The 27,426-nt window shown below is 41.0% G+C and overlaps 1 protein-coding gene across 2 annotated transcripts in view; it reads left to right on the top strand.

Moving 5' to 3' along the window:
- Positions 1 to 27,426, top strand: part of LOC131130925 (DENN domain-containing protein 2A) — a 48,144-nt gene that overhangs the window by 3,281 nt on the left and 17,437 nt on the right. The window contains exons 1-4 of one of the 2 annotated variants that reach the window (XM_058075089.2): positions 1,257 to 1,622; positions 20,877 to 20,963; positions 23,826 to 24,824; positions 26,602 to 26,729. In XM_058075089.2, the coding sequence (XP_057931072.2) occupies positions 20,878 to 20,963; positions 23,826 to 24,824; positions 26,602 to 26,729 (1,213 nt within the window). In that variant the 5' untranslated portion in view covers positions 1,257 to 1,622; position 20,877. Of the gene's footprint in view, positions 1 to 1,256; positions 1,623 to 20,876; positions 20,964 to 23,825; positions 24,825 to 26,601; positions 26,730 to 27,426 lie in introns of those variants that run through there. The other variant, XM_058075088.2, reaches the window with a different exon arrangement.

Here is a 27,426-nt window from a genome sequence, read left to right as displayed (position 1 = left end):
AACATGGGCTGAAGCCCGACGCCTTTCCAACGTTATTTGGTCATGTCAAGGTGTCAGAAGAGCCAGCAGTAAGTAACAATTTATCAGTGTCCTAACTGTTTATTTAGTGTAAGTCATGGAGTAAAAGCGGCCTGTGTAGCACTATAGAGTGTGCATACAGAAAGTGAGTTGCTCATAGCCATTTCCCACCACGAAATGTTTTTTTAAACACCGGTGTTCCCGCAAAACACATTAGAAGTTACCAATGCTGTAGAAAACCCAACACTCAAATGCTAAAGCTACTTACCATTGAGAAACGTCTTGAAGGAACCTCTTTTCTTGAGAAACATTGGACTGTCCAGTCTCTACTTCTGGATCGGATTCAGGATTCAACACATATGGCTGTATGTTAAAAGCAGACATTTTAAAAAGATATACCGTTTATCAACCGAAAGTCTTTTTAACCACTCGGGAGTGTGACCAACCACAGCGGAGTAGGCGTGCCTGAAGGCGGACCGTGGGTGGAATACATTAAAACTGACTGTTTTCACGGGAAGCACGGAATTCGAAGAAATACAGCTGAATAGGTGCAGATTCTGGAAGAACTAGAAAGCTTTCTGTGGTGGTTATTGTGTGTAGCTGCTCTATAGGAGACGACAAGTCAATATAAAGGGCTGAAAAATGAGCATAATAAGTCCCCTTTAAAACCTTTTTTGTAGAATACTTGATGCTGCTCATCCTTCATCATCCTGCCCCCAGACCCTCGATCTAAAAACTATGACACATTTCAGCGTGTCTGCATGTTTGCAATAATACGTTTGCCAAGGAGGAGCTGTTAATCATTAATCACACCGCTCATCAATGTGCAATATCCAGCCACATTCTCTGCTGTCTTTGTTTTGTTTTTCCACCGAACAAAATCAAGTGATCTTGTCATGTTTGTTTTTGAAAAGCGTAAAGCAAAAGAGATAGAATAAACATCTTTAATTGACTCTCAAAGGAGTGAAGTTATTCATGCATTCAGTTTAGCCCCTTCCTGATCTCCACTCCTGTTTTTTTCCCCTGTTTTTTGGGAACAGGACACTTGGTTTCCTTGACAACCCGTGCTCCAATCCTCTGGCCAGCTGCAGATTAGTTCAGCAGTGGGGGGTTTTGGTTTGGATAGGAGGAGTTGAGGAGTGGGGGTGATGATGGAAAATAGAGCTGGAGGCGAGAGAGAGAGAGAGAGAGAGAGAAGGGGAGGGGGATGGCCTGAGGAATGGAGGACTGGGGAAAACTTTGAGGAGGGCAAACAGAAAGAGATAGAGAGAGGGGAGGCATCATTGAGGAATAGTAGTCCGAGTGTGTGAATGCTTCAGAGGGGAAGAAGGATGCAAAAAATCTCAGCTGTAACCATGTGGAAGGCGGGATTTCCTTAACTTTTCTGCCTGGTCTTCAAGCCCGTGAAAGTGTTGTGGGAGGGACTGGCTGCGTTTGGAAGTGGGGGCAATTCCCGCTGAGAGGAGCCGGGGACAGTGCTTGGAAGTGTGGACAAGGTTGTAGAGAGCCATGTGAGAAGAAGTGGATGCTGCGTCAGATTACGCAAAATGAAAGACAACTACTACCACGGGAGCGCTTCCTCGGGGCTCGGCCAGCTCGGAAAGGTTAGGAGTGTGTGCTGACATGTCTTTGGAAAGATGAATGAAAAGTGTGATTGAAGTGACCTTTAATGTCATTGGTTGTGTCTATAATGGATGTTTATGCCTATCTGCTACTACCTGGAATACAATATAGTGTGTAGCTGAGAGATCACTGAGGTATCTTTGTGTGATCATGTGATCACCTCTGGACGCTGTTTTCCAACAGTTACTGTGCCGTCAATGAAAACATTTGGATAAAAGTCAGTGCACATGCTGAAGCCATCACCAATTGGCAGGTTAAAGGGAGGTGGACCAGGAGGAGGGCGGGTTCAGGAAAGGAGAGGATGAGCATTCTTCAGTGTGAACAAAAGCAGGGGTCTTCATGCAGTGCCAGTTTTGTTGTCAGGGTTACGCAAGCCGGCATGGAAACTTGTTGCTTTAGGAAAATTGACTTGATATTGAAACAGTGTCCTCCGCTGTAATAAACGCCAGGCCTCAATTAATTCCCCGGTGCTTCATACATAATAACTTACAGGAGATGGAAGTGCATACAAAAATGTTTTTCAGTTTTATATTCTAGCTGCAAGTAAACGTCATACATTGTGCTTCAACATATGTTGATACTGAAAATTCAAAATTCCTTCTGGTGCTGTTTTGAGATTATCAATAATTAAAAAAATGAGGCTAAAACCAACCCATGTAGATATACTATGATGTAAAGTATCCATAAAAAACACATCGGCACGTCTGCTTTGTGTTACAGTTAGCAAAGCGTATTATTATTAGCATTACCGGTATTACCATTTCAACCTTTAAAATATGCCCTTTTTATTATTTTGTAGTGTTTGCACATCCTTCCCCTAAATAAATGCCCTTTAACTCACCAAAGACTCAACAAGTAGTTCAGAATGTGGATACATTTTTTTTCGTTTCAATTATGCGCAAGAGAAGTGCTTAAAACATATTATGCCCCTAAATAAATACCCTACTTCAAAGAAATCCTCCCTATGCATGCGTGGTTGTTCGGGTGCACATCCTTCCCCTAAATAAATGCCCTTTAACTCACAAAAGACTCAACAAGTAGTTCAGAAAGTGGATAAAAAAGCATTTTCGTTTCAATTATGCGCAAGAGAATTGCTTAAAACATATATTGTGCCCCTAAATAAATACCCTACTTCAAAGAAATCCTCCCTATGCATGTGTGGTTGTTCGGGTGCACATTCTTCCCCTAAATAAATGCCCTTTAACTCACAAAAGACTCAACAAGTAGTTCAGAAAGTGGTTAAAAAATGTTTTTCATTTCAATTATGCGCAAGAGAATTGCTTAAAACATATATTGTGCCCCTAAATAAATACCCTACTTCAAAGAAATCCTCCCTATGCATGCGTGGTTGTTTGGGTGCATATCCTTTCCCTAAATAAATGCCCTTTAACTCACAAAAGACTCGACAAGTAGTTCAGAAAGTGGATACAATTTTTTTTTCGTTTCAATTATGCGCAAGAGAAGTGCTTAAAACATATATTGTGCCCCTAAATAAATACCCTACTTCAAAGAAATCCTCCCTATGCATGCGTGGTTGTTCGGGTGCACAGGCAAGCTGGGAGGACTTGTAGTGCCTTGCATCGAATAGCGATAATGAAGAAACAATGGCCTCCACTCAATTAGATGGCAGGCCTTAATTAATAGACCTATATATTAAGTAGTACAAAAAGTGGATAAAAATTGGACTTTGGTATTGGGAGTAGGGTTCGAAATCTCAGAGTACCTCACGTGGCTCACAATAACAATAGTGTATATTTTGCTGTATTCAGCTCGTATAGGCCCCAGCTCAAAGGAAACTTTTTTCTCCCGTGCCGCCCGCCCACCATATTAGATTGAACGACCGGTGCCATAGTTTTACCCACGTATTGATGCGTAAAAGTGTTTTGGTATTGTGGTAGCAAATATGGTAATTCCACAGGTATGGAAAAGGAGTCAGCAAGTCACTGACTGAGTGGAATGATGCAGCACAGTGATTCACGCTCAAGTCAGCTGACGACATCTGGCCCACACTGCACACACAGGAAGTGATGCATTTAGATGTTTTAGGGCTTTATTAGGCATCTGTGGTCAACATGGGTTCACACAGTCACATGACACAGACACATGAAGATTTTACTGCGCTCAAACATAACCTTGATAGCAAATAAAAATTTTGGAAATACATTGGAGATGCCGTGTTCCGTGTTACGCTGCAGAGTTAACAGGAATGTCCGCTATGTCCTATAAGCGTTGACCCTGACCAGATGCTCATCACTCAGCCAACACAATCCATTTTTTGGGCTTCCTCAGGCGAGACAGATGCACAGTTTTACTGTTGGTTTTTTAACGACGTAGAACAGGAGCATGGACGGCTGATTTACTCCAATGCACCGGCAGCCCAAGAGCGCTGATTTAGTGACACATATTTGCACTGCCTTCAGATGTAAGTTTCATATTCATGCTAGCTTCAGTGAGCTAGCTTTGGCTGACACAGTGAAGGTGTGTTGAAATGGCAGCCTGTGGGCCAAACCTGGGCCAAAGTGACATGAGATCAGCCAATGAGTTGATGTCGATGGTTTTTGACCATCATTTTTCATCATCCTCAGCTGTCAGACTCCATAATATAAACTGCTCCAAAAATCCTGTGCAATAACCATGCAATAAACAAGTGCGATAACTGTGCAATAAACCTGTGGCTTGATGTACACAGCTGTATGTAGTGTATAGTGTCTACGTTCTTGTGTGCTTTTTTGTACAGCAGTGGTCCTGTCATATTGAAGATCTTTGACTAGCATTTTGCAATAGTTCCTGTAAAGCATTGGAGAAGATCTTTGACAAGCCTTTTTTCAGTTGATGCTCTAAAACAGCAGTGTTCCTGTCATCTTAAAGATATAAAAAAAACACGTAACATGACACACTTTTTCCACCTTCTGAAAAGTCCATTTATATAATGTGACCTGCATATTAACCACAGCGACATTATTATTATCATTGTTATTAACGTTGTTACACCGAAGGACTACATTACTGGCATAGTGACATCACGCCACACCGGCTAGCATCTAGCTTCAGCACACACTTGCTATCCCAGCTGTTTTAGGGCGAGAGGCGGGGTACACCCAGGACTGGTCGCACATATAGACAAACAACCATTCACACTCATATTCATACCTATGGACAATTTGGATTTGCCTGGATTAGCATGTTTTTGGAATGTGGGAGGAGGAAAGCGGAGTACGCTTCTGTTTTCATTTAGGATTTCATTTATGCTAAAGGTAAAATTGTGAAAGTATGACATTACAGATTATTTAATTCTAAAAAATAAGAAGTAAGAAGTCTTTGTGGTAAATGTAGTTCAATATCCCTGCTTTTGTGGGTAAGTTAAGTGTGGAGAGAAGGTTTATATAAGTCATAAAGAGATAGGGACTGTCTGTCTGCTCTCGTCAGCAAGATTGCAATCTCTGAATCTTGGCTCGGTGGTGTGGAGCTATTGTTTGTGTACACATGGCTCTGTCAGTTGTTTACATTCAAACACATTTACATTCCATCACATGGAATATAGACTCATAAATCTCCTTCATTTGGTTTGCGTGCATGCTGTGCAAGAGGGAATTTAAAGAGAACAATGCACCGACACACCAGATGTTTACTCCCGTGACAAGTCTGTCATTCCTTTCTTTTTTTTTCCCTTTTTTTTGCTGAGAGGAAGTGAACAAATGGATTTTGTTGATGAGTCACAGAGGGAAGTTTAGTGTGGGTAAATATGGTAACTTTTAGCTTGTGATTTTCATGGCCTATACGCTCTTAAAAATGCTGGGTTAAAAACAACACAATATGGGTTGTTTCCCAACCCAGCGCTGGTTAAATATTGGACCAACCTCGCGTTGGGTTATTTTAACCCAACAAGTTGGGTTGGTTATCTTAACCCAACAATTGGGTTGTTCATATGACCCAACGCTGGGTTCATATTTACTACACTGCTGGGTTATTTCAACCCACCAAGTTGGGTTGCCAATATACCATATATATAAATGTATATACTATATATTTTTTTTTATTTTAACATAATGGAAATCACAACCCAACAGCAAATAACTTAGCACCCAACAGACATAACCCAGCGAATTGGGTTCTCAGAATACCCAATTCAATAAAAAATACCCAATTAAATGACCCAACTGGCTCAACCCAGCGGTTGGGTCAAAAAAAAACAACCCAGCATTTTTAAAAGTGTAACTTACCTTATGTGGTTTGCAACTTTTATTTGCCCTTCCTGTATTGGTAATGGCCAGAAGTCCTAATACTTTTGTCCCCATACTGTGTATGTGTGTGTCAGTGGGCACAGTCAGTTTGTTTTTCCATTCTTTCCCGCTCACAAAAAGGTGACAGCAGGGCTTCAGGAGGTTCTGACCCTCCTCGCACCCCCGTCCCTTTACAGGAACTGCTCTTTGACAGGCACTCAGTGGGGCGACGCATCACCACACCGGTGTCCCCTCGTCACTGTGCTGTTGTTACCATGGCGACGCTCTGAAAAGAACGTGTCCTGTGGTGACGGTGAAAGAATCCCCTCTCCTTCAGGAGATATTGTCTATCTGAAATGGTGGCAGATGGCCATGGTTTAAGTCATGACCAAAAACACCCCCAAGCCCTCCCCTTTGCATGCCCACGCATGTGCACACATGCATGGATAATGTGCACCATATTAGACACATGACAATGTCAGAGCCAAAGCACCACACACAAGCAATGATACAAACATGCAGGCATGGATAATGAATGGCGGCACACAGAATAGCAGAGCTACTCACAGAGTTGGTAGTCGGAGGGTTTTGCACTTTCAACCCTGACACCGACACCTCACGCACGCACACACACCGATGGCGAGTGAAACCTCTAAAATCAAACATAATTCCTCGCAGTTTGTTCCTATTTGGAGTTGTATTCCAAATTGTATGACCTTAGGGCATCTAAGGCAAGCGTCACTTACAGTATGACGGCAGGATTTTTTGGGGGGTCGTTTGCCAAAAACATCACATATACCCGTGATGGTCCCAGCTGCTAGAAAAAACATCATAACGTCTCCACAGTATGACTTGATGTGGTTTTGGAGAGCAGATCCCAACCCTCAAACACACTCCATTACACATTTATATGCAGAGAAATAGGATAGTGTACATGCATTTAGCTTTTGCCCGAGCCTGGCCATGGAGAAGGTGGCCATCCGGGTTCAAAGTGGACTTCAAATGTGACCACGCACGTCTGATTTTTGTCCTGCCTCGCCATATTATAGTGAACATTCCGAGGACAACAGCAAAGGGTTAACGCACGCTTTGTTAGTTTGGTGCAATGTTGGAAACACAGTAAGCGCAATGACCTTCAAGTCGTTTGAGTAGTTCCAGATTTGAACAAACCACACATTATGAGGATGGAATGGTTAGAATCGGATGTTGGAGTGCACCTTAAAATGAGAGACTAGAAGGACACTCATTATACAATACAATACAATGCTCAGCCTTACCTATAATGTCACATGATGAAATCGTCAACACTTTATTGTACATACAACATTTCACATCAACATCCAACATTCAACATACAACATTTTAGTGTACATACAACATTGCACGTCAACATACAACATTCAACATACAACATTTTAGTGTACATACAACATTTCACATCAACATACAACATTTTAGTGTACATACAACATTTCACATCAACATACAACATTTTAGTGTACATACAACATTTCACATCAACATACAACATTTTAGTGTACATACAACATTTCACATCAACATACAACATTTTAGTGTACATACAACATTGCACGTCAACATACAACATTCAACATACAACATTTTAGTGTACATACAACATTTCACATCAACATACAACATTTTAGTGTACATACAACATTTCACATCAACATCCAACATTCAACATAAGTACAACATTTTAGTGTACATACAACATTGCACGTCAACATACAACATTCAACATACAACATTTTAGTGTACATACAACATTTCACATCAACATACAACATTTTAGTGTACATACAACATTTCACATCAACATACAACATTTTAGTGTACATACAACATTGCACATCAACATACAACATTTTAGTGTACATACAACATTGCACGTCAACATACAACATTTTAGTGTTTGAGGTTGAACAGCACGACAATGTAAAAATGTAAACTAAACACACCTCTCTTGATTGATGCATACAGGTTACATTGGAATACATCACATATTGTATATCACATATTCTATTGCAATTGTCCAAAAGTGTCCAAAATCCTACCCCCATCTGTTTTACATCAATTGCAATACATTTGTTCACTTCCTGTATTCCACGTGTTTGCTGGTTTAAATACATAGGAATGGTAAAGTAATGTAATAATATGGTAAAATAGTCACTGTGACTACTTCATATGGCTATCCTAATAAATAATAAGTATGAACTGGACATAACACAACATAGTTGGATAATAGGTGATTATTAACAATGAACTGAAGAATGAAGGGTTAGTAACGAGTGTATTAGTGATTGGACGTATCATTGACAAATATAATGGACAATAGGATGAAGCAGGAAGGACTTTGTACCAAAGAACCCATCGAGCCCCCCCAAAAAACCTGAAGCGTCAGTGCCATGACATTACAAAATGTTTGCCAGAGACCATCTGTGGTGTCACACCAACTGCTCGGAGCGTGTACCTGAATACAGCCCACCTTGCCGGGCCATGTCAGATGGCTTTTTTCGCTCTATATTCCGGTTCCCCTGATCTCTCCCCCCTCCATACTCTGGTTCTCCCAATAGTAGTCATGTGGTAGTCTGTGCGAGTCCTTATTACCAGCAGGTGTGCTCAAACCAAAGGCTATCAGCTATCAGTATCATGTCAGTCTTGAGAAGCAGAGAATTATTGTATCAATTTAAATATATATTGTGCATCTTTATGTACAATGGTGACCGGCACTCAGTGAGAAGGAATGGTGAAAGACGTTTATAGTGGCTACATTTGAAAAATAATCACCAAAAATACAATACATGGCAAGAATGCAGGGATAACCCACAGTAGGGTTTAATATCACAATAGTTTGATGTATAAATAGAGGGAGGGAGTACAGACAAAATCATTAGAAAGGTCAGAGAAGAAATGGTCACACTAAAAAGATGGTTTGATGATAATAGATTGTCCTTGAACCCAAGTAAAACTAAAATCATGTTGTTTGGTAACAGCAGAAAGGACACACACCAGCAAATACAAATAGACGGTGTGGACATTGAAAGGGTGAACGAAAATAAATTTCTGGGGATCACAATAGATGAAAATATGAACTGGAAACCTCATATTACAAATATACAACATAAGGTGGCCAGAAATATTTCAGTATTGAACAAAGCAAAATTTGTTCTCAATCAGAAATCACTCCACACTCTTTATTGCTCTCTGGTTCTACCATATCTTACTTATTGTGTGGCAATATGGGCTAATAACTATAAAAGCAATCTTCACTCACTAAATGTACTGCAGAAAAGGTCAGTAAGGATAATTCATAATGCCGCCTACACAGAACATACTAACTCCTTATTTCTAAAATCACAAATACTTCAACTTGCTGATATAGTTAATCTTCAAACAGCTAAAATAATGCATAAGGCTAAAAATAAGCAATTAGCTAAAAATGTCTTCCAATACTTCTCTATAAGAGAGGAGAAATATGATCTCTGGGAAGAAGTACATTTGTAACACTTCTATGCTAGGACTACGTTATGCTAGCCATAGCATTTCAGTATGTGGACTCAAACTATGGAATGGATTGAGTAAGGAAATCAAACAATGCACAACGATGAGCCAATTCAAGAAACAATACAAGCAGTTGATGTTTGCTAAATACAAGGATGAAGAGTCTTGAACCAGTCATGATGTGCTATATATATCACTATATTGACACTTACTATGGTACCCATTATGGCATTGGATGCTCATATCACCTCATACTTCGGTACGAGGTACATAAAAAAAAAAAACAACAACCTTAAACTGTATTATGGAAAGCAGGAAGTGAACAAATGTAACAGTTAGTGATTGTAAAAGTACCAGATGGAAGGGTAGGATTTAATAAGCTTTGCTTCTTCCTACTCCTTTTGGACATGTGGAACTGGGAACTGATTATGGGATGCACTCAATTGGAATCTGATGCATGTTCAAATGAAATAAAACCATTACCATTACCATTACCATTACCATTACCATTACCATTACCATTACCATTACCATTACCATTACCATTACCATTACCATTACCATTACCATTACCATTACCATTACCATATATTTTGTTGTTTATTAAGATAAGACACACCGGTTAAAATTCTCTTTCTTTCATAGAGTATTAGGCACTACAAGATCAGGCACCAGTATACAGTATTTTAAAGAGCTCCTGTCCCTCTTACCTCCAGGCTCGTACTGGTGGATGGGGGATCTGTATTACATAATAAATACGATAAATTACAGTGATAATGTACATATGTTTTGCTGATACAGTGTGTTGAAAATCTTTCCTGGTGACTAGCTAGCGCACTGCTAGTGCTATTTATATCCATTCTCATCTTGGTCATGTTGACACAAGACCCCAAATAGCTATCCCCAGCTATGCCTACTAACTAAAATGTTATCTCACAGTTTAAAGCAAAAAAAAAAAAATTCTGAGAGACAATTTAAACCACACTCAAATGACAAATGACAAAATACCTGCAGTACTCTAGTACCTCTGCCATTCGACGGACTGGCAAATCACAGCGACAGTACATGCAAATAATTTTGGTCTTGTTGTGAGAGCCATCTGCCAAGGCTTTGAAGCTACCATTCAAAATATTATTTTTATTTGTCAATTTCTCCTCAATATTTGTTTCCACTTTACAAATGAATGGTGGATTGACTTCATATGCCACAAGCCAATCGGTTGTATGGTTGGCAAAAACGGTGGTACCTGCAAAGCTGAATATTGTTTGGCAACAATCGAGCTAGGACAATTGGATGGATAGACGGACCAAACCATTTGCATTCTCAGTCAATCAGAAACACAGAAAAGCACATTTTTGCTGAACCCTGCAAACGATGACAACAAATAAAACAAAGTCCAACATAGTTTCCTTAAAAAGTGAAACATGTCGTTGGGTACAGGATTCCCAGCTGTAAACTCGGACATTCCCAGACAACTGAGGACGCATGTTAACCGTACACTCAACACCCTTCTCCATGTTCTTGGCTCAGGCCCCCAGATGTCGGTCACCGGGTGTGTGGAGGTCAAAAAAGTTGCCTCTGACTCTAGAGTGTACACTCCGGAAGTGCACTTTCCCAAGCTCTCGCCTCGTTGGGTTCCCCTGGGATGCTGGGTGGGAATGACAAAAATCTGTTTCAGCACAGACGTGCAGGAGGAGAGAAGCCATGGGACTGTAGAGGCTCTCGTAGGGACTTTGCAAAGATGAATCCTGCAGAGGAAAACAAGAAGGCAATAGGAGAAGAGTTTGGCTTTGCTGCTTGGAGCTAAGAGACTGTGGCTTGGAGGAGAAATTTGATCAGGAGCCCAGAGGATGTTCGAGTTCTCAGGCAGCCAGGTTGATGAGAAGATCCAGGTTTAAACATCAGGTCCAGAATAGGATGTAACATGAGATATCCGGACGGGCGTGTTTTTAAATGATGGTGCATTTCTCACCTGGCTGGAAGATTCCATCCCTTTGGATGTTGCTCACCGTAAAGCCGAGGCATTGTAAGAGGCGGGTCTTTGAGGTAAAGTTTAAGTACACGGTGAGATAACATCTGTTTAGACAAGGAACCCATCTATGACTGTATCTTATAAATGGCCTCACTCATGAAAGTTTATCACCACCTGATAAACAGTGGGGTTGATTGCCAGGAAAAGATACCTGTGTTCTTTTGTTGGGCTGGATTTCCTGTAAATGGCCTTAAGGATTGCTGCGAGCAGAATTCTGCATCTGCAGGTGCATCCATACCATTGCTGCTTCCTGTTCATTCATTACATTAGAATCAGAATCAGAAATGGTTTATTGCCAGGTATGATCAAACACATACTAGAAATTTGTTTTGGTGAAGTAGGTGCAGGCACATCTATTAAAAAAAGAATGAAAATACAAAATATACAGAATAAATGTATGTACACAGTTTATTTTTTGTTTGTTATTCCGGAAGTGCAGTCTGATTGTTTTTCTTCCTACACCCCGAACTGGTCGCCAGCCAATCACAGGGCACATATAGACAAACAACCATTCACAATCACATTCATACCTATGGACAATTTGGAGTGGACAATTAACCTAGCATGTTTTTGCAATGTGGGAGGAAACCGGAGTACCCAGAGAAAACCCACGCATGCACATGCAAACTCCACACAGAAATGGCAGAGGGTGGAATTGAACCCTGGTCTCCTAGCTGTGAGGTCTGCGCGCTAACCACTTGACCGCCGTGCCACCCTACATATGATATCATCAACATTATTTTGAGAGCATTTTTTCATGAATGCAATGATAATATGTGGCAGAATAAATAGTTTTTGCTGGATACGAGTATGACATTAGTACATTTCATCATTATTCGAATTTGTGTTTAAAGAAAATGCTCATTATAAATTCACTCCTCACGCTCTGTGATTGACCAGTCGCTCCATGCAGCGTAAAACACTCCCCTGAAGCCCCCCTTTTGCCTGCGTTTACCTTTGACGCAGACAGTGCTGGATGGGGTTAAGAGGGCCTGAGCAATCATTGGCATCGGTCTCTGGTTCGTGAAGCCAGCGGGATAATTGGGAGCAGACTGGGGATGAGTTAAGGGTTTGGTTGATGGGATCTTTTTGACAGTCGGGAGGAGGCGCTAATTTGGGAGGGTCTCTCCACCTCCTTAAGGAGATGTAACATGATCTGGCAGATCAGGGAGCAGGGAGAGATTTGTTCGTTTTGCCTAATAAACCTGTCCTCCTTCATATTCAACCCACTTTGGGGTGTATTTTTAGAAAGCTACTCATCCATGGTGACTAGTCTTTGAAGGTTCACTTTGTATTAACGTTGCAGTGTTCGGGTTGCTCCTTCCAAACTGTGCTTATCAACCCTTAGCTATATTTGTACTCACTGGAATATGCAATAGAATCTCCAAGGCTAAAAGTCTGCAGGGAAACTGTTACGGGACGGTCATTTAATAAATAGGGCTCAGACGTCAAAGATTTAGCTGAGTTTGTCTGATGTTTTCCTTCCGTTTTGTGCCGTTGTAACCTTGCTTTGTCCCTATTTAGGAAACAAGTCTATGCATAAGTGACATATGACTTTCTGAAGCCTTGAACCTTTCAATTCATTTCCTGCAAGACACAAAAAAAAACCCTTCCTTTCTGTCTGCCAGCATAAACATAAACAAGAAAATAACCACTCATTACACAGAGATCATAGGGAGCCTCCACTTGGTTGGATCAGAGGCTCTCAGTATAATTTGGTGTTTGTTTACACATTCTGCGAGGTAATAATTTAGCCCATTCTTATGAATCCCATTGGAATAGGGAGGCACAATAACAAGAAAAGCTATATTTGTATGTATCTGTCAGTCAAGGAAATGTAACAATCGTGTTGTATATTTAAATAGAATTGATACAGATTAAAATAAAACATGGAGGCAGATTGATTGTTTGTGCTGACCCCCGTCAGTTCCCGTCTGTTTTTTTTTACCGCTGTCTCACATTTATCCTCTCTGAACAATGGAATGAGACGATGGAGAGTGCACAGCACAGCAGGATGAAAAAGCTATTAATGTTTTTTGGACTGGACCTCGGCCTGCAGGGTGCGAGAATGGATGAAATGTGTGTGTTGCTTTGGCGGTTGACATTGTGGGGGAAATACAGGACCAATAAATGTCCGGACTCCGGTTGCATTCGTGCATTCAGTCAGAGTTGGCCTGTTTGGCTAATGGCCAGCGCTTAGCTATGAAATCAGCTTGGGAAAGCAGCGGGGGCCCGGTCGGGCGAGGGACTCGACGAGAGAGAGCGGAGTGAGGGAGACTGCTGAGCTTAGATAAAATTCCATTGTTTATTTGCCTGACCTCCCCCTCCTTCCCCTCCATACGTCCTTCCTTTACCATCAAGTCTTCTTCTTCAGGAAGCAGGCAAAGTGGTGTGCAAGATAGAAAGACTGTAGAGGTTTGCCATTCCGCAGGCAGTTGGCCAAACATTCAGCGGTGTATTAAATTGATAGCAGACAGAGATTTGGCTGGGGCCGAAGTCAACCACATCTTTAAAGGATTGAGTCCTCTACTCAGCATGGGTGCAGAAAAAAACTAAAGAAAATAAATCTTTTTCCCTACTTTGCATTATATGAATCCAAATTTGGGCTATCACGTTCCTTCATTGCTCCACTTTTATTTTTAAAGCAACTTGTATGGTGCAGTGTCAACGTCTCCGTCCGAGGCGGCTAAATGCAGTCGGTGACTTTTGTCCTTTTTAGGCATTTAGAAAGAGACAGGAGAAGAACAAGCGAGGGACGATGAGGTCACGTTTAGCTGTTACTGCAGGGCTGGATGGTGTGATGGAGCACAGGATCTTTATGAGAAGCAGCTGTTCGGGAGAGAGGGAAAAAATACCACTGGTGCAGCCTTCAGGAGCTCACTGACAACAAGCTAGAAGCCTGATAAAATACTGGCAGCACCACCTGCACTCGGAGCTCCGGTGAATACTCCCAACACCAAAAGATGATGTTTACATGTGGACACCACCGGTCCAGAACCCCTGAGTGTGCATCTCCTTGGCACGAGTCAGCTCTTGTCTTGCTGTTGTCAGCGGCTTTCACAGCCAATGGAGCATGTGGTATCTGTCAGTAGGAGAAATCCCGTTCACACTCACAGGTTGGTGAGTGTCAGTGAAGGGAAGCAGGGCTCCAACTTGTTCCGTTTCATTTTTCAACATTATCTTGGAGAATCTTTCCAAAAGACAAGCATGCCGCGTGATTGTCCTCGTACTCCCGCCAAGGAGTATGATTTCATTGCCCTCTTAAAAAGCAAGATGGACTGTGCAAAATCATGATTTAAAACGCACAACGCATTGATACTAGCTAACTAACACGACTCCGCGCTAATCACTAATCACAGAGTGGATACCTAGCTCTCAATTTCGCTACAAAGACTCAACAAGATGCTAGTTTGCCAGAGGACTGGCATACACATCTTGTGCTGGAAGACACGGCCATCCCAATGACCATGGAGATTGTAAGTGTTGTCGCCGCTGTTGTTGACTGAGCTAGCATAACTATATGTATCAATCCGTAAAATACAATTCAGTCAAAATATGGCAAGATACTGCAAATATTACATGTTATCGTCACTGTACGTGTTAATGTATGATCACAGCGTGAATATCAAACCATGAAACATTGTTTTTTAGGAGAGATACATATTCGAAATAGGTGTATCTCAATGATAGCATTGTAAGCTAGCTGAAATTAACTCGTTTTCTTGTGTTACAATGCGCCGAAAAGAGAAAGAAATATATGTTCATGTCATGTCATTGTGAATGATCGTCAAAATCCCAACAGATTTCCAGCAAACTGATCAAGGGTCCAAATCTCGAATTAGAAACATTTACTGATAAAGTGAATAATTGATGGAGAAAACTAACCTTTGTGGTTATAAGGACTACACAAAAACAACAGATCTCTGAAACTTTGTGGCAAAGTTGGGCATTGACATATTCTAATATGAGCGTTTCTATTACTCGCGTTTATTTGCTACCGTATTCGCGGGCGGTCGCGGAACTTAAGTCCCGCAAATAACAGGGATCTGCTGTATGCAATTCTGGGTTTGTTTTACTACTAGCTGAATAGCTAGTGTATAGAAATCGGCTGCAGGGGTTTGTTATGCAACTGATTCTTAGCGCTGATGCTCTCTGTGTGACCCACCGCTATCTCTGTCTGGCAAACGCTGGAAGGCTTTTATGGGAGCGAATCGGAGCACTGAGAGTCGGCTTTGTATGTCCTGTGGACACAGAGATGGAGGATTTATGTTTTTGATTTGCAAAATGGGCTTTGGCTCAAGGCCATGTATCCTAAGTGCTGATTCAAGGAAACAATGACCTCGAATTTACAGCGTGATCTCATCAAATGATTGTACATTAGGGTGCATCAAATTTGAATGGGAAATTTTAAATTCATATTATCAACTTGGCTGACATTCCATTTTTTTCTAATGAACACAAAAATGTCTTTTGCAAAGTTTTGAGGAAATCCATTGAGATTCAGGGGTGCCACCTCACACATAAACTTTTGTAAAATTTCGGAAAATGTGCAATTTCCAATGTGGAATTGCCAAAAAGTTGACCTGGAAAACAGTACCACTCTCCATAAATATGAGGCATCAGTAATACTGTCTACTCTATATTACTGTTGTTGATGTTATGCTTGCTCAGCTATTAGCTAACTGTCATTAGCAAACTGTAGCTAGCTAATGTTAGCTACAGTAGAGGCAATGAGCACTAAATACCTATAAATATGACTACAAATCATTCAAATGACAAAGACAAAACCACAAATTTGCTAGTAATATGTAATAGGAGTATAAATACCAACAAAAACATAAAGATCACCTCAGAGTTCTTGAGCTGCAGTCTTTGCTGACCTCAAATCTCCATGGCGACCATTGAACTGTTCACCACTTTATTCCACAAAAACAGATGTATGGGGGCACCCCTAAATAATCATGGATTGGAAAAATATTTTGTATGTGTTGTTTCTACATATATTGGAACACTTTTAGTACCCAGCCATATCAAAATTCAATAATTGTGTTTTTTGATGCACCCTATTGTACATTTATTGGATTCTTCTGTACACTTGAAAGTATGTGTGTGGTTTAAATTGTCTCTTTTTGCAAACCACCTGAACTTTTCTGTTGGTTTTCAATGATGGCTAGCAGCAATATCATTGATAGAACTTTACTTCTTGTAACCTCATAGTGCTTGCCGTTTCCGGTGATGTTTTTGTTGGCCTCAGGAGATGGCTTCCCTCACCCCACTTCATTGTTACATCTTTTCCGTGGGGGGGAGAGGTCACCGTTAGCTGTGGATAGTCGTAGGATGCCCAGCTTTGTGGCTGCCGTTTCCTGAGCGACCCAAACCTGTAAAACTGGCAAATCTGTCAGGTTTACTAAATTCGGAGGAGCTCCTTGACAGGTTGATGCAGGTTCTGGGAAGTGCCATGCTGCAGTGCGAGTCAAGTTGGAGACATGCTCAAACCTGGCTGTGTTTATCTTGAAGCCACTCCAGTTAAAATGCCAAATTACCTTTTAAGGCACTGAGATATGTATTGGAAAAGCGCTTCATGTTTTGGCCCCGAGGCTCAAAACAATGAAGCAGGATGGCTTGGAAGTCTGCAGCGTTTTTCTCGTGTGCAACCATATACTTGTATTATTCTTTGCAATATCCACTTTCCTATTTTGACAACCCCGGTCTCCCCCATCCCCCTTCTCTTTTACAGCTCCCATCTTTCCACTCTCTATGATATGCAGCAGCATTCACTCAAAAAAGGCACTACGCATTCTTTAGAGCCCCCCCATGTGAGCCCCTGTACAGCATTTACGTTATTGATGTCATTTGGTAAAAGGAGGAGAAAAATCAGTCGTTGTTTTGCTTCAAACCTGTGACCTGTGCCCAGCTTACATCTGAAAATAATTTGGTCCAGTGAAGGCTGATGCAAAGCCCACAAGGGGGGGTAGGCCAGGAGCTGAAGGGGATGACAAAGCAGTGAGACATGACTTAGAGTCCCACAAGTCCACTTATAAAGAATGTAAAGCATTTATGGATAATGTCCTAAAACGGTGGCATTTTGCAGACTTAGCACTTGGGACAACAATATGTGGAAGTTGGCAGAAGATCCTGAGGAATGTGATGATAGGATATTGTGCGTTCCGAAACTGTTGTATTTTACCCATGTGGTATTAATAACGATGTGGATGGATGATACTCGCAACATTGCCTGTTTATTCAGCCATCTTGGATCAAATACCCAACACCCAAATCTGTCAGTTGACACAATATTACAGCATCCTATAAGGCAGGGGTCTCAAACTCAATTTACCTGGGGGCCACTGGAGCTAGGGTCTGGGCAAGGCTGGGCCGCATCAGGTTTTCCCCCCCAAAAAATTAAAAACATTTATTAAAAACAGAAAAATATACAAACTTTTTCAGTGCTTTGGTTCCGATTTTCTACAATAAAAGCTCTGATAAAACATTCCACTGTTCTCAAATATCTTAATTTTTATTTTTCTGCACAAAATAAGATGAAAAATAAATAAACAAATCAAGAATAAAGAAAATCAATCAATCAGTAATAAATAAATATAATAATAATAATAAAAGGGCAAATAATAAAAACTTAAGAAACCACATATAGTTGGTGGGTAGACAAATTGTTTTTTTCAGATTAAAATGAACAAAGCATTATTAGAGCCCTGTAGACATGACAAAACACGACTATAGTCACATTTATATTCTTTTTATTTACAACATATTGCGCAACTGCAGGGTCTTGAGACACATGCTAACTCGCAAACTAGAGAGCTAGCGACCTAAACAGTAGCCTTCAAGTTATTTCCTTTAAACTTAAATAGCCAAAAACTTACCACTTCCACACGGATAGGGAGGATAACTATTAACAGTTATTTAACCTTTAACATGAACATTAATCAAACGTAATAATTTTTTCTGGGTACATGATACCATACAGCATCCATATCAAACTTGCACTAACATTAAACTTTCATATCAAGGCGGGGCCTCAAACTAGTGTCCTGCGGGCCACGTGTTTGAGACCCCTGCTATAAGGCATTCATTTGGCTTTTACACAAACTAGTCCACTTGCCACATCATCAATAGGTTCCATCCTGGAGAGGAAAGACTATATTAAGAAGAAGCTTGTCATTGTTTCCTGCATGCAAAACTATCATTATTACAGCATTGAATTGCCATTATTTTCTACCGGTAAAATAGCTTTGTATGTTTGGTTTTGACTTTTTATTGACTTTTTGGATCATATTTAATCATATTTGGAACTAAAACTTACTTAAAATAAGAAAAGTAATCAGAACAGGAAAATGCTGATTATTTTGTTAGTAACAAAAAAGTCACTAAAGTCACACTAAATAACACCCCTATAGTCACCTACACTCACATTACCCGTTATAGTAGACATAATAATAAAAAAATAAGACTTAAATAAGACACAACATATTCACGTGATGGCAGTGGGAATAATCCTTGTTCTTTTTTGTACTTCCTGTTCTGTATAGTACTTCCTGTGGTGGCTATTGTCTAATCAGTGTAACATTACCGATACCTAGTGACCAGTGTAGAATGCTAAATATCATTGCAACATCTTTTGCTTGAAAATTATTAATTTAGTAAACTGGTCAGCAATTGCCCCTCCCACTCTTACTATTTGTGCCTTTTTTCTAATTTATGCTTCCTTCCTGCTCTTTGTGCATTCTCTTTCTGCAGCTGTGATATAATGTAGACCAGGGGTCTCAAACTTAATTTACCTGGGGGCCACCGGAGCGAGGTTCTGGGTGAAGCCGGGCCGCATCATGTTTAAAAAAAAACGCATTTATTAAAAACTGGGAAAAAATCAATAAAAAAAACTATCTTCAATGTTTTTGCTTCTGCTATACCCTACACTTTTTCAGTACTTTGGTTCCAGTTTTCCACACCAAAATATCTGATAAAACATTCCACTGTTCTCAAATATCTTAATTTTTATTTTTCTATACACAAAATAAGATAAAAATAAATAAATAAACAAATTAAGAATAAAGACAATAAATCAATCAATCAGTAATAAATAAGTAAAATAATAATAAAACAGCAAATAAGAAAAACGTAAGAAACCACATACAGTTGGTAGAGAAATAATTTTTTTCAGATTCAAATGTACAGTATTAATAGTTATTTAACTTTTAACATGAACATGTATGAAACTTAATAATTTGACCCAATTAGCAAGTTAGCATCGTACTCAGTTCCATCTGGGAGTAGCGTGGTAACTTTAACAACATGTTTGATGAGATGCTTTATCTTGACGTGTATTTTCCCTTTTATTCCAAATCATTTCCTGCATTTATTTGTACCCAGCGTCATAAGCCTTTAGCTTCATTGCTAATCCAAAGCAAAACAGGGCGGGGTAACAGGGTAGGGTAACAGTATGGGCGGGGCAAAATCATGTTAATTGTGTCCGGTGTGCACACAGCTTTAAGCTGTCATTTCAACATTAAACTTTGGTATCAAGGTGGGGGCCTTAAACTAGCGTCTTGTGGGCTGCATTTGGCCCGCGGGTTGCGAGTTTGAGACCCCTGATGTAGACTGACCTTTCTTTTCTGCAATGATCTTCTTCTCAAGAGTTCAACATCTTGTCGGCCCTTAAAAATAGGAATTAATGAAGCTCAAAATGCATGAAAGTGTAAACACTGCTTAAGACTTGCAGAATATCACTGGCAACTTTATCCGTATCCATGTATGCGCACCAAATGCGTGATTTTCAAAATTGTTTCGAACCGCATTACAAGCATTGAATTCTGTCATGAGAACTATCTATCAATCATTCAGGGTTGAAGATTTGAGATTTGTTCCAACCAGGAAATGTTAAAAGCCTATCAATGCCATTGAATTTTCCCAGGACATCTGGCTGAAGCTTCTCATGCATGCTGTTTTTACGAGGCTTTGTATGTGAGCATGCAAGCAGCGAACAAAGCATGTAGTGTCTTACTCAAAACAAATGGATGGCTCCGAGCCATAGACCTGACCTATTCTCCTTTTACGTCCAAATGCCTCCATGATCAACCCCCAAAGTCGGTGACGACTACGCACCGAGGCCTCACATTTGATGATCCATGTGGAAGATCTTACCACTGTGTCTCGCAAGAGGCTCTGGTTTCATTACGCTCTGACAAATGGACCAAGTAATAATTTCAAACTGGCGACGCACTCTCCCCTCGCACTTGTCTTGGCAGTGCACACTCAAAATCCTAATAAAAAACAGAAGGGAATTTCAGATTCTTGGAAAACTTTAGCTAACTTTATGGAGCATAGGAGACGTCAAATGTTCATATTGTATGTTTCACCCTTCAGACCTGTGAAAGATTCACATCAAATCTGTACTTGTTGCATTGTGTTCGTCAACTGTTTCCCCCTCTTTTGTGATCCTGTAGGATGCCAGCTGCTAGCACAATGACTGGTGGGAGGGCGCTGCTGCTCTGTACAAACACTGACAACTGTATCTACCAATCAGTCAACGGGTACGTCTCTCCAGCTCTTCATTTTACTGAATTGTTTGATTGACTTGATGCTACTGATGCAGGATGCCGATGAAACTGGTCATCTCGTACCTCGAGTCCGTAAAGGACAAGAGCAAGGCCATCTGGCATTTGGTTACTGTTATCGTCCCACACCCCCCCGCCACAGTTGAATACATTTCTGACCCCTCTACATAGAACCGTATGTCATCACTTTAATGCTCATTAGTGCTATTTATATTGTAATGAATGCATTTAGATTTGTGCATGTCTGGTAGAAGGATTACATTTTGTAGTTCTTCAGGTTTCTCATTATTGAGTGTTAGCTCAGCTGGCCAGAGATCCTTTGTGTCCTCCTAGCGTCTCCCCTCCCTTTGCCCTCAATGACCCACATCTCCATCCCCTCATCCACTGTTTGACAAGTTGTCCGTATTGCCCACTTCAATATCTACCTCTGACGTCTCTCTCCTAATCATAAACAAACTCACCTTTGTCCAAACCCCCCACACGGTTCCCCTGGATTCGCCTACCCCCCCCCCTTGTTGCTTCATTCTTAATAAAAACTGTTTGCACTGAGAGACACGAGGGTAGAAAGGACGAGAGCAAAATGGGCCCAGGCAAAGACGGAGGGATAGCCAAACTAATAAAACCAAATTTGGAAGAGGATTATTTGGCTCCATGTTCTCGTCAGGCACGATTTTAACAACTTATTTTCTTTAGAACACAAACTTGAATCAGTCATTTTGCCTTGTGATTTCCCCCTCGATAGCATGCATGCTACGTTTTATAGCGCATAACGTCATCAGGACCACATTTCCTCTGTTTGTTGGAAATTCAGCCATCTTTAAGATGCACATCTACACTTTGCCCACTTCTTTGTCCGCTTTAGTCTCCTCTATAGTGTCTAGCATGTAAACTTTGACCTTGTTAGAAAGGGTTCAAAGAGTCATGACCCAGTAATCTTGCAGGAGTGACTCAGAGGCACCACGCTGACGTCTGAGCCCCCCACCCCCCTTTACTAGAATTCTTGTTTACCTCATAAAGATCAGGCAGGTCTGTTTGGATTTGCCTGAATGGCATTGGCACTAGAAAGAAAAACACAACATTTTCTGTAGATTCATAAAACCTTACCAACTAGTGCAGATCTGCCCCAAAATGTGGTTCTTCACGCAAATACATTATTATTATTATTATTATTTTACAAGAGAATACCCACAAAAAAAATTCATTGTTTTCCTCCGATTTCAGATCAACATTTGACCTAAAAAACAATATGACTCACATACTTATTAAACACATTTATAGTAAAAATCGATATAGGTGCTCATCGCTAAAGAATGATAATGTAAGATTGAGTATCTTGAAAAGCACTATACAAATAAAATGTATTATTATTATTATTATTATTAAGATGCTCCATTTAGCCTGCTAATCAGGCTAGCGCCAGGGACTAGCGGCTAGAGAAGTTGTTTCTCCAGGCCAAGTCTACATAACCCACACTGCTTTCATGTCATGCTTCCAGTAATGACATACGGTCATTTGGGAATTTGCAGATGTTGAATCGCGAACGTGTGTGGATCCACCGTATAACAGAATGTTTTTAACAATTAACACAGTTTTTCAATGTACCCACAAGTCTTCTGTAGTTGCCAGGTGAGTCTCCTAAAGCAGTGTTGTTCAACCTTTTTTGAGCCACGACACGTTTTTTACATTGGAAAAATCTTGTGGCACACCACTAACCAAAAATTTTACAAAAAGTCACCACGACCTCACACGTGCATCAATAAGTCTATGGGAGGAACAAGGTAGGTGTTGCCACACGGACCAATATTACATTGCTCTGCCAGTCTTTACACCACAGACACTCCACAGTAGCCACGTTTTTACATCACCACTTTTTCTCTTTCCGAATGACCTTTCGGGAAACAATGGTATCCATGGAAAGGAATATTCCAATCTCTTGTCTACATGCGCCATGAAAATCAAACGGAATAGTCAATAGGGCATGCCCAGTAAAACGTAAACATCAACATCACGTGATACCGACTTCCCCGAGTTTTTCTTTCACTTGTTGGAATAACTCCGTATTGCCAGTTTTTCGTCTGTCCAGTCTTGAAATTTAATTTGAATCAAAAACAAACTTTGCTTAGTCCAGTGCCGATTGCTGGCCTCCATTTTTAAAAGTGAAGAACATCTGGATCTGCGTGTTACGTCATATCTGAGCATGCGCTGAAAGAACGCACCCGGGATAAATTTAAACAGGAAAAGATCAAATTCAATCTTGCTAATATTTTATAATTAAACTCAGGACATGTTTTATATAGATATATATTTTCTTTTTTAATAAAACTGGACTTGTGAATGGCGTATAGAAGGGTTTAGATTCTGTTCCACAGATGGCGCTAATGCATACGAAAGCTGCTTGCCAACCGCCAATAAACAACAGAAGAAGAAAAACACCACGAAGAAGAAGGCACCCTGACAACTTTCCGTTTGAGCGGGTACAAGATACCTCAATCGGATTGGTTAAAGGAATATTCCATCCCTGTTCAATTCTTTCCGTTTGAGCAAATAAACCAAAGTGAATTGGAATATTTGGTCCATGTATACTATTGACACAATGGCTATTGACATCATATTTGCAAATGATGATTAATAAATGTTAATTATAAAAAGTGATATTGGATAATTCCTCACGGCACACCTGACGGTTTCTCAAGGTACACTAGTGTGCCGCGGCACAGTGGTTGAAAATCACTGTCCTAAAGCATAAAACTGGCATCTCTGATTATTTTTATTTGCTATTCACGTCAACAGTCGGCCCGTATAGATGAAGCATTGACTTTGTTTGTGTTGCTCATCCAGGCTCCAGTGCTGTGGCTTGAAGGTTGGGGAGGCTCCGTCTGTGGTGCCCCAGCGCCAAGAGGTGTGCGGGTTAACAGGGGACAGAGACAAAAGGGACACTGCTGTGCCCGCCAATCGTCCCAGGGGAAGCCCGGGTCCTTCTGACAACATGCTGGCACACAGAAGAGCCTCCTCCACCACAAATGACCCGAGAACTCCTAACATGGAGAACGGACAGTGCGGGAAGTTGAATAAAAGCCAGGCAGGAGTCAAGGCTGCAAGCATCCGTGATAAGATCTCCCAATGGGAGGGCAAAAAGGAGACGAGCCAGGCCATTTCCACGGACACTTGTCCACTTAGCACAACACAAAAGGAAATTGAGGCTGTGAGAAAAAAAGAATCGAAAGCCCCGGAAGTCCAGCGGACCAACAGCAAGAGGTTTGTCAGCTGGGAAAGGCAGGACTCAGGAAAGGAGAATGTTGGAAAGCTTGGGGACCTGAGGAGTAAATCACCAGAAGGCCCAACAAACAGAGACAAAGAACTGATCATGGAGAGAGGACTGAGGGCTGTGAAGGCAACAGAACAGCCTCAAGACAAGAAATCAGTTTTAACTCATGTTAAGAAACTGGAAAAAGCAACAAAACAAGTTCCCGATGGACCGTCGTTGGCTTTTCCAGGGAATTACTTCTGCCCACCTTCCAAAGATGAGCTGGAAGAATCAGAAAAGAGGCTCAATGAACCCATTTTTGGTACTTTTGGGTCAAGACGGAGGAGAGATGGCGATCTGGAGAACGTGTACAGTGAACCAGGGGCTCCATCGATTAACCCTTTGCCAAAACCTCAGAGAACGTTCCAACACCACACACCGCCTTCTACCCCAGTGTCCGGACCAGGATCTTGTAAGGGGAAGAGGACTCTGCCTCCTTTGCCGTCCATTCCGCCTCCACCTCTCCCCACCTGCCCACCTCCTGGAGTTTGCAGGCGAGTGTGGACGGACAAATCCCATGACAACAATAACAGGTAAGACATGATGGGAAGTGTTCATTTCTTTCCCGAGCTAGGAAGCAGTCCTTCTTGCACTGCAACTGCACTGGACAATTCAAGACTGACTGATTGTCTAAACCCGGGGTCTCAAACTCAATTTACCTGGGGGCCACCAGAGCTAGGTTCTGGGTTTATTAAAAACTGGGAAAAAATCAATAAAAAAAACTATCTTCAATGCTTTTGCTTCTGCTATACCCTACACTTTTTCAGTACTTTGGTTCCGGTTTTCCACACCAAAATATCTGATAAAACATTCCACTGTTCTCAAATATCTTAATTTTAATTTTTCTATACACAAAATAAGATTAAAAAATTAAGAATAAAGACAATAAATCAATCAATCAGTCATAAATAAGTAAAATAATAATAAAACAGCAAATAAGAAAAACGTAAGAAACCACATACAGTTGGTAGAGAAATAATTTTTTTCAGATTCAAATGTACAGTATTAACACTTATTTAACCTTTAACATGAACATTAATTAAATGTAATAATTTTACCCAATTAGCAAGTTAGCATCGTACTCAGTTCCATCTGGGAGCAGCGTCGTAACTTTAACAACATGTTTGATGAGATGCTTTATCTTGACGTGTATTTTCCCTTTTATTCCAAATCATTTCCTGCATTTATTTGTACCCAGCGTCATAAGCCTTTAGCTTCATTGCTAATCCAAAGCAAAACAGGGCGGGGTAACAGGGTAGGGTAACAGTATGGGCGGGGCAAAATCACGTTAATTGTGTCCGGTGTGCACACAGCTTTAAGCTGTCATTTCAACATTAAACTTTGGTATCAAAGGTGGGGGCCTCAAACTAGCATCTCGCGGGCCGCATTTGGCCCGCGGGTCGCGAGTTTGAGACCATTGGTCTAAACCATTTCTTGTAAAATACTGAAAACATTTCTATCCCCTGGGGGCCATGACAGAAAATAATTGACTGGTCTAAACAGCCCACATGACTAATGCTCAAGTATTAGTAACGCAACCACATTGTTTGGACAATACTGTATTTGTCTCCAACTGAACCCGGATCTGGAGTTAACCTGTGCAAGCCTGCTGAAAGACATCTGCTGTAAATCAGAAGCACCAGTGTGACATCACCCTGTTTCAATCCCACAGAATTAGCTCACTGTTTGGATGTGAGGAATGTACACATAACTCATTCCGTCTTCCAGAGCGTCACTGGAGGAAGATGTAGTGAACAATGTCAAAAAAAAAAAAAAAAAAAAACCTTGGCATCAAAACGCATGTGCACAGGCCATTTTCCATGGCACATATGTTATCGAGGACTGACTTGCACAATAAGAAACGTGTAATGTAGACCTTAACTGGAGCTTCCAAGACTTCACAGAATTAGAGAGCATCTATTGTTCCCCCACCCCACCTCCTCCCTCAGTGGCCTGGATTCTTGTTAGAAGCTTGGCTGGGATGGGTTACATTCCATATTCAGAGGCCTCCCTTTCTTTCGTTAAGTGTGCTGCGTCAAGTCTTTTGTTTGCTATTTCAAATTAGAAACCCCAGATAATACTATTAAATATAATGTATTGCTGTAACATCTCCATTAGGCTTACAATTAATGATAAAGCATGCAGAGGACATTCAATTTAAAAAATTGACACAGGTCACACCATGGACAATACTACAGGCCAGGGATCACTAATTGGCAGACTGCAGTTCTTGTCCACTTGAGCCCTGGCTCAATGTAAAGTGCTGGCTACCTCGCCTAAATATTCCCTGTTGTGCTGTGTCCTCTCCAGGAAGTCCTACGAGTTTGAGGATCTCCTCCAGTCGTCTGCAGAAGGCTGCAGGGTAGACTGGTACGCTCAGTCCCGCCTGAGCCTCACACGCACTTTATCGGAAGAGAACGTCTACGAGGACATAATAGGTAAACAAAGAGTGGTTGTTTACATTGAAAGCATTTCCTTGTGGATTGAACGGTAACTGCGTATTAGGGGGCAGGGGTGCGGGGGTGTCGTTGGAGAAGTGAACTTGTGTTTGCTTTGCCCTGGTTTTAATTTAGAGGCACGCATGCTGCTCCGCTTTTATTAAAAAAATTAGATGATGCCGAAACCCGACCTAGATTCCTGCGTTATTGTCTGCAGTGTTTTACCAACCCCACCTGAAGCCTGTTGTTTCATATCATAACGTAACACGGGGGGACTGCCAACAGCGGCCATTTTATTGACACATAATAGCTTTAATGCGTCTTAGATTTTCCTCTGCAGTTGGCATGCAATGACTACTTTACTGCTGCAATTAAGCTTAGTTATAGTTGAGGGATACCGCACACTTTATAGCTTCCATCTTTGATGTCCTGTAACCTTTTAAACCCCAGGGGCCTTTCTGAGGTTCCCACTCCAAAATGACCTCAGCCATTACAATCATAAGCTAAGCTGGTAAAAGATGGATATGCCAATAAAAAATGTCTATTTTTGAAGCTGATGATGCTTGTCGAGCACTTTGAAGAGTCATTGAAACTACAGTTTTTGTTGAGTCCCATGAGTCAGTCAAAATTCTTCTTAAAATCACCAATGATCTCTCCTCCGACTCCGGCCATCTTACCATCCTCATACTCCTAGACC

Source organism: Doryrhamphus excisus, linkage group LG1, assembly GCF_037039965.1.
Source record: "Doryrhamphus excisus strain RoL-2023G ecotype Guam linkage group LG1, RoL_Dexc_Guam_v1.1, whole genome shotgun sequence".
Classification (NCBI taxonomy): domain Eukaryota; kingdom Metazoa; phylum Chordata; class Actinopteri; order Syngnathiformes; family Syngnathidae; genus Doryrhamphus; species Doryrhamphus excisus.
The sequence above is the reverse complement of the archived record's forward strand: the minus strand, read 5'-3'. Positions and strand labels throughout refer to the sequence as shown.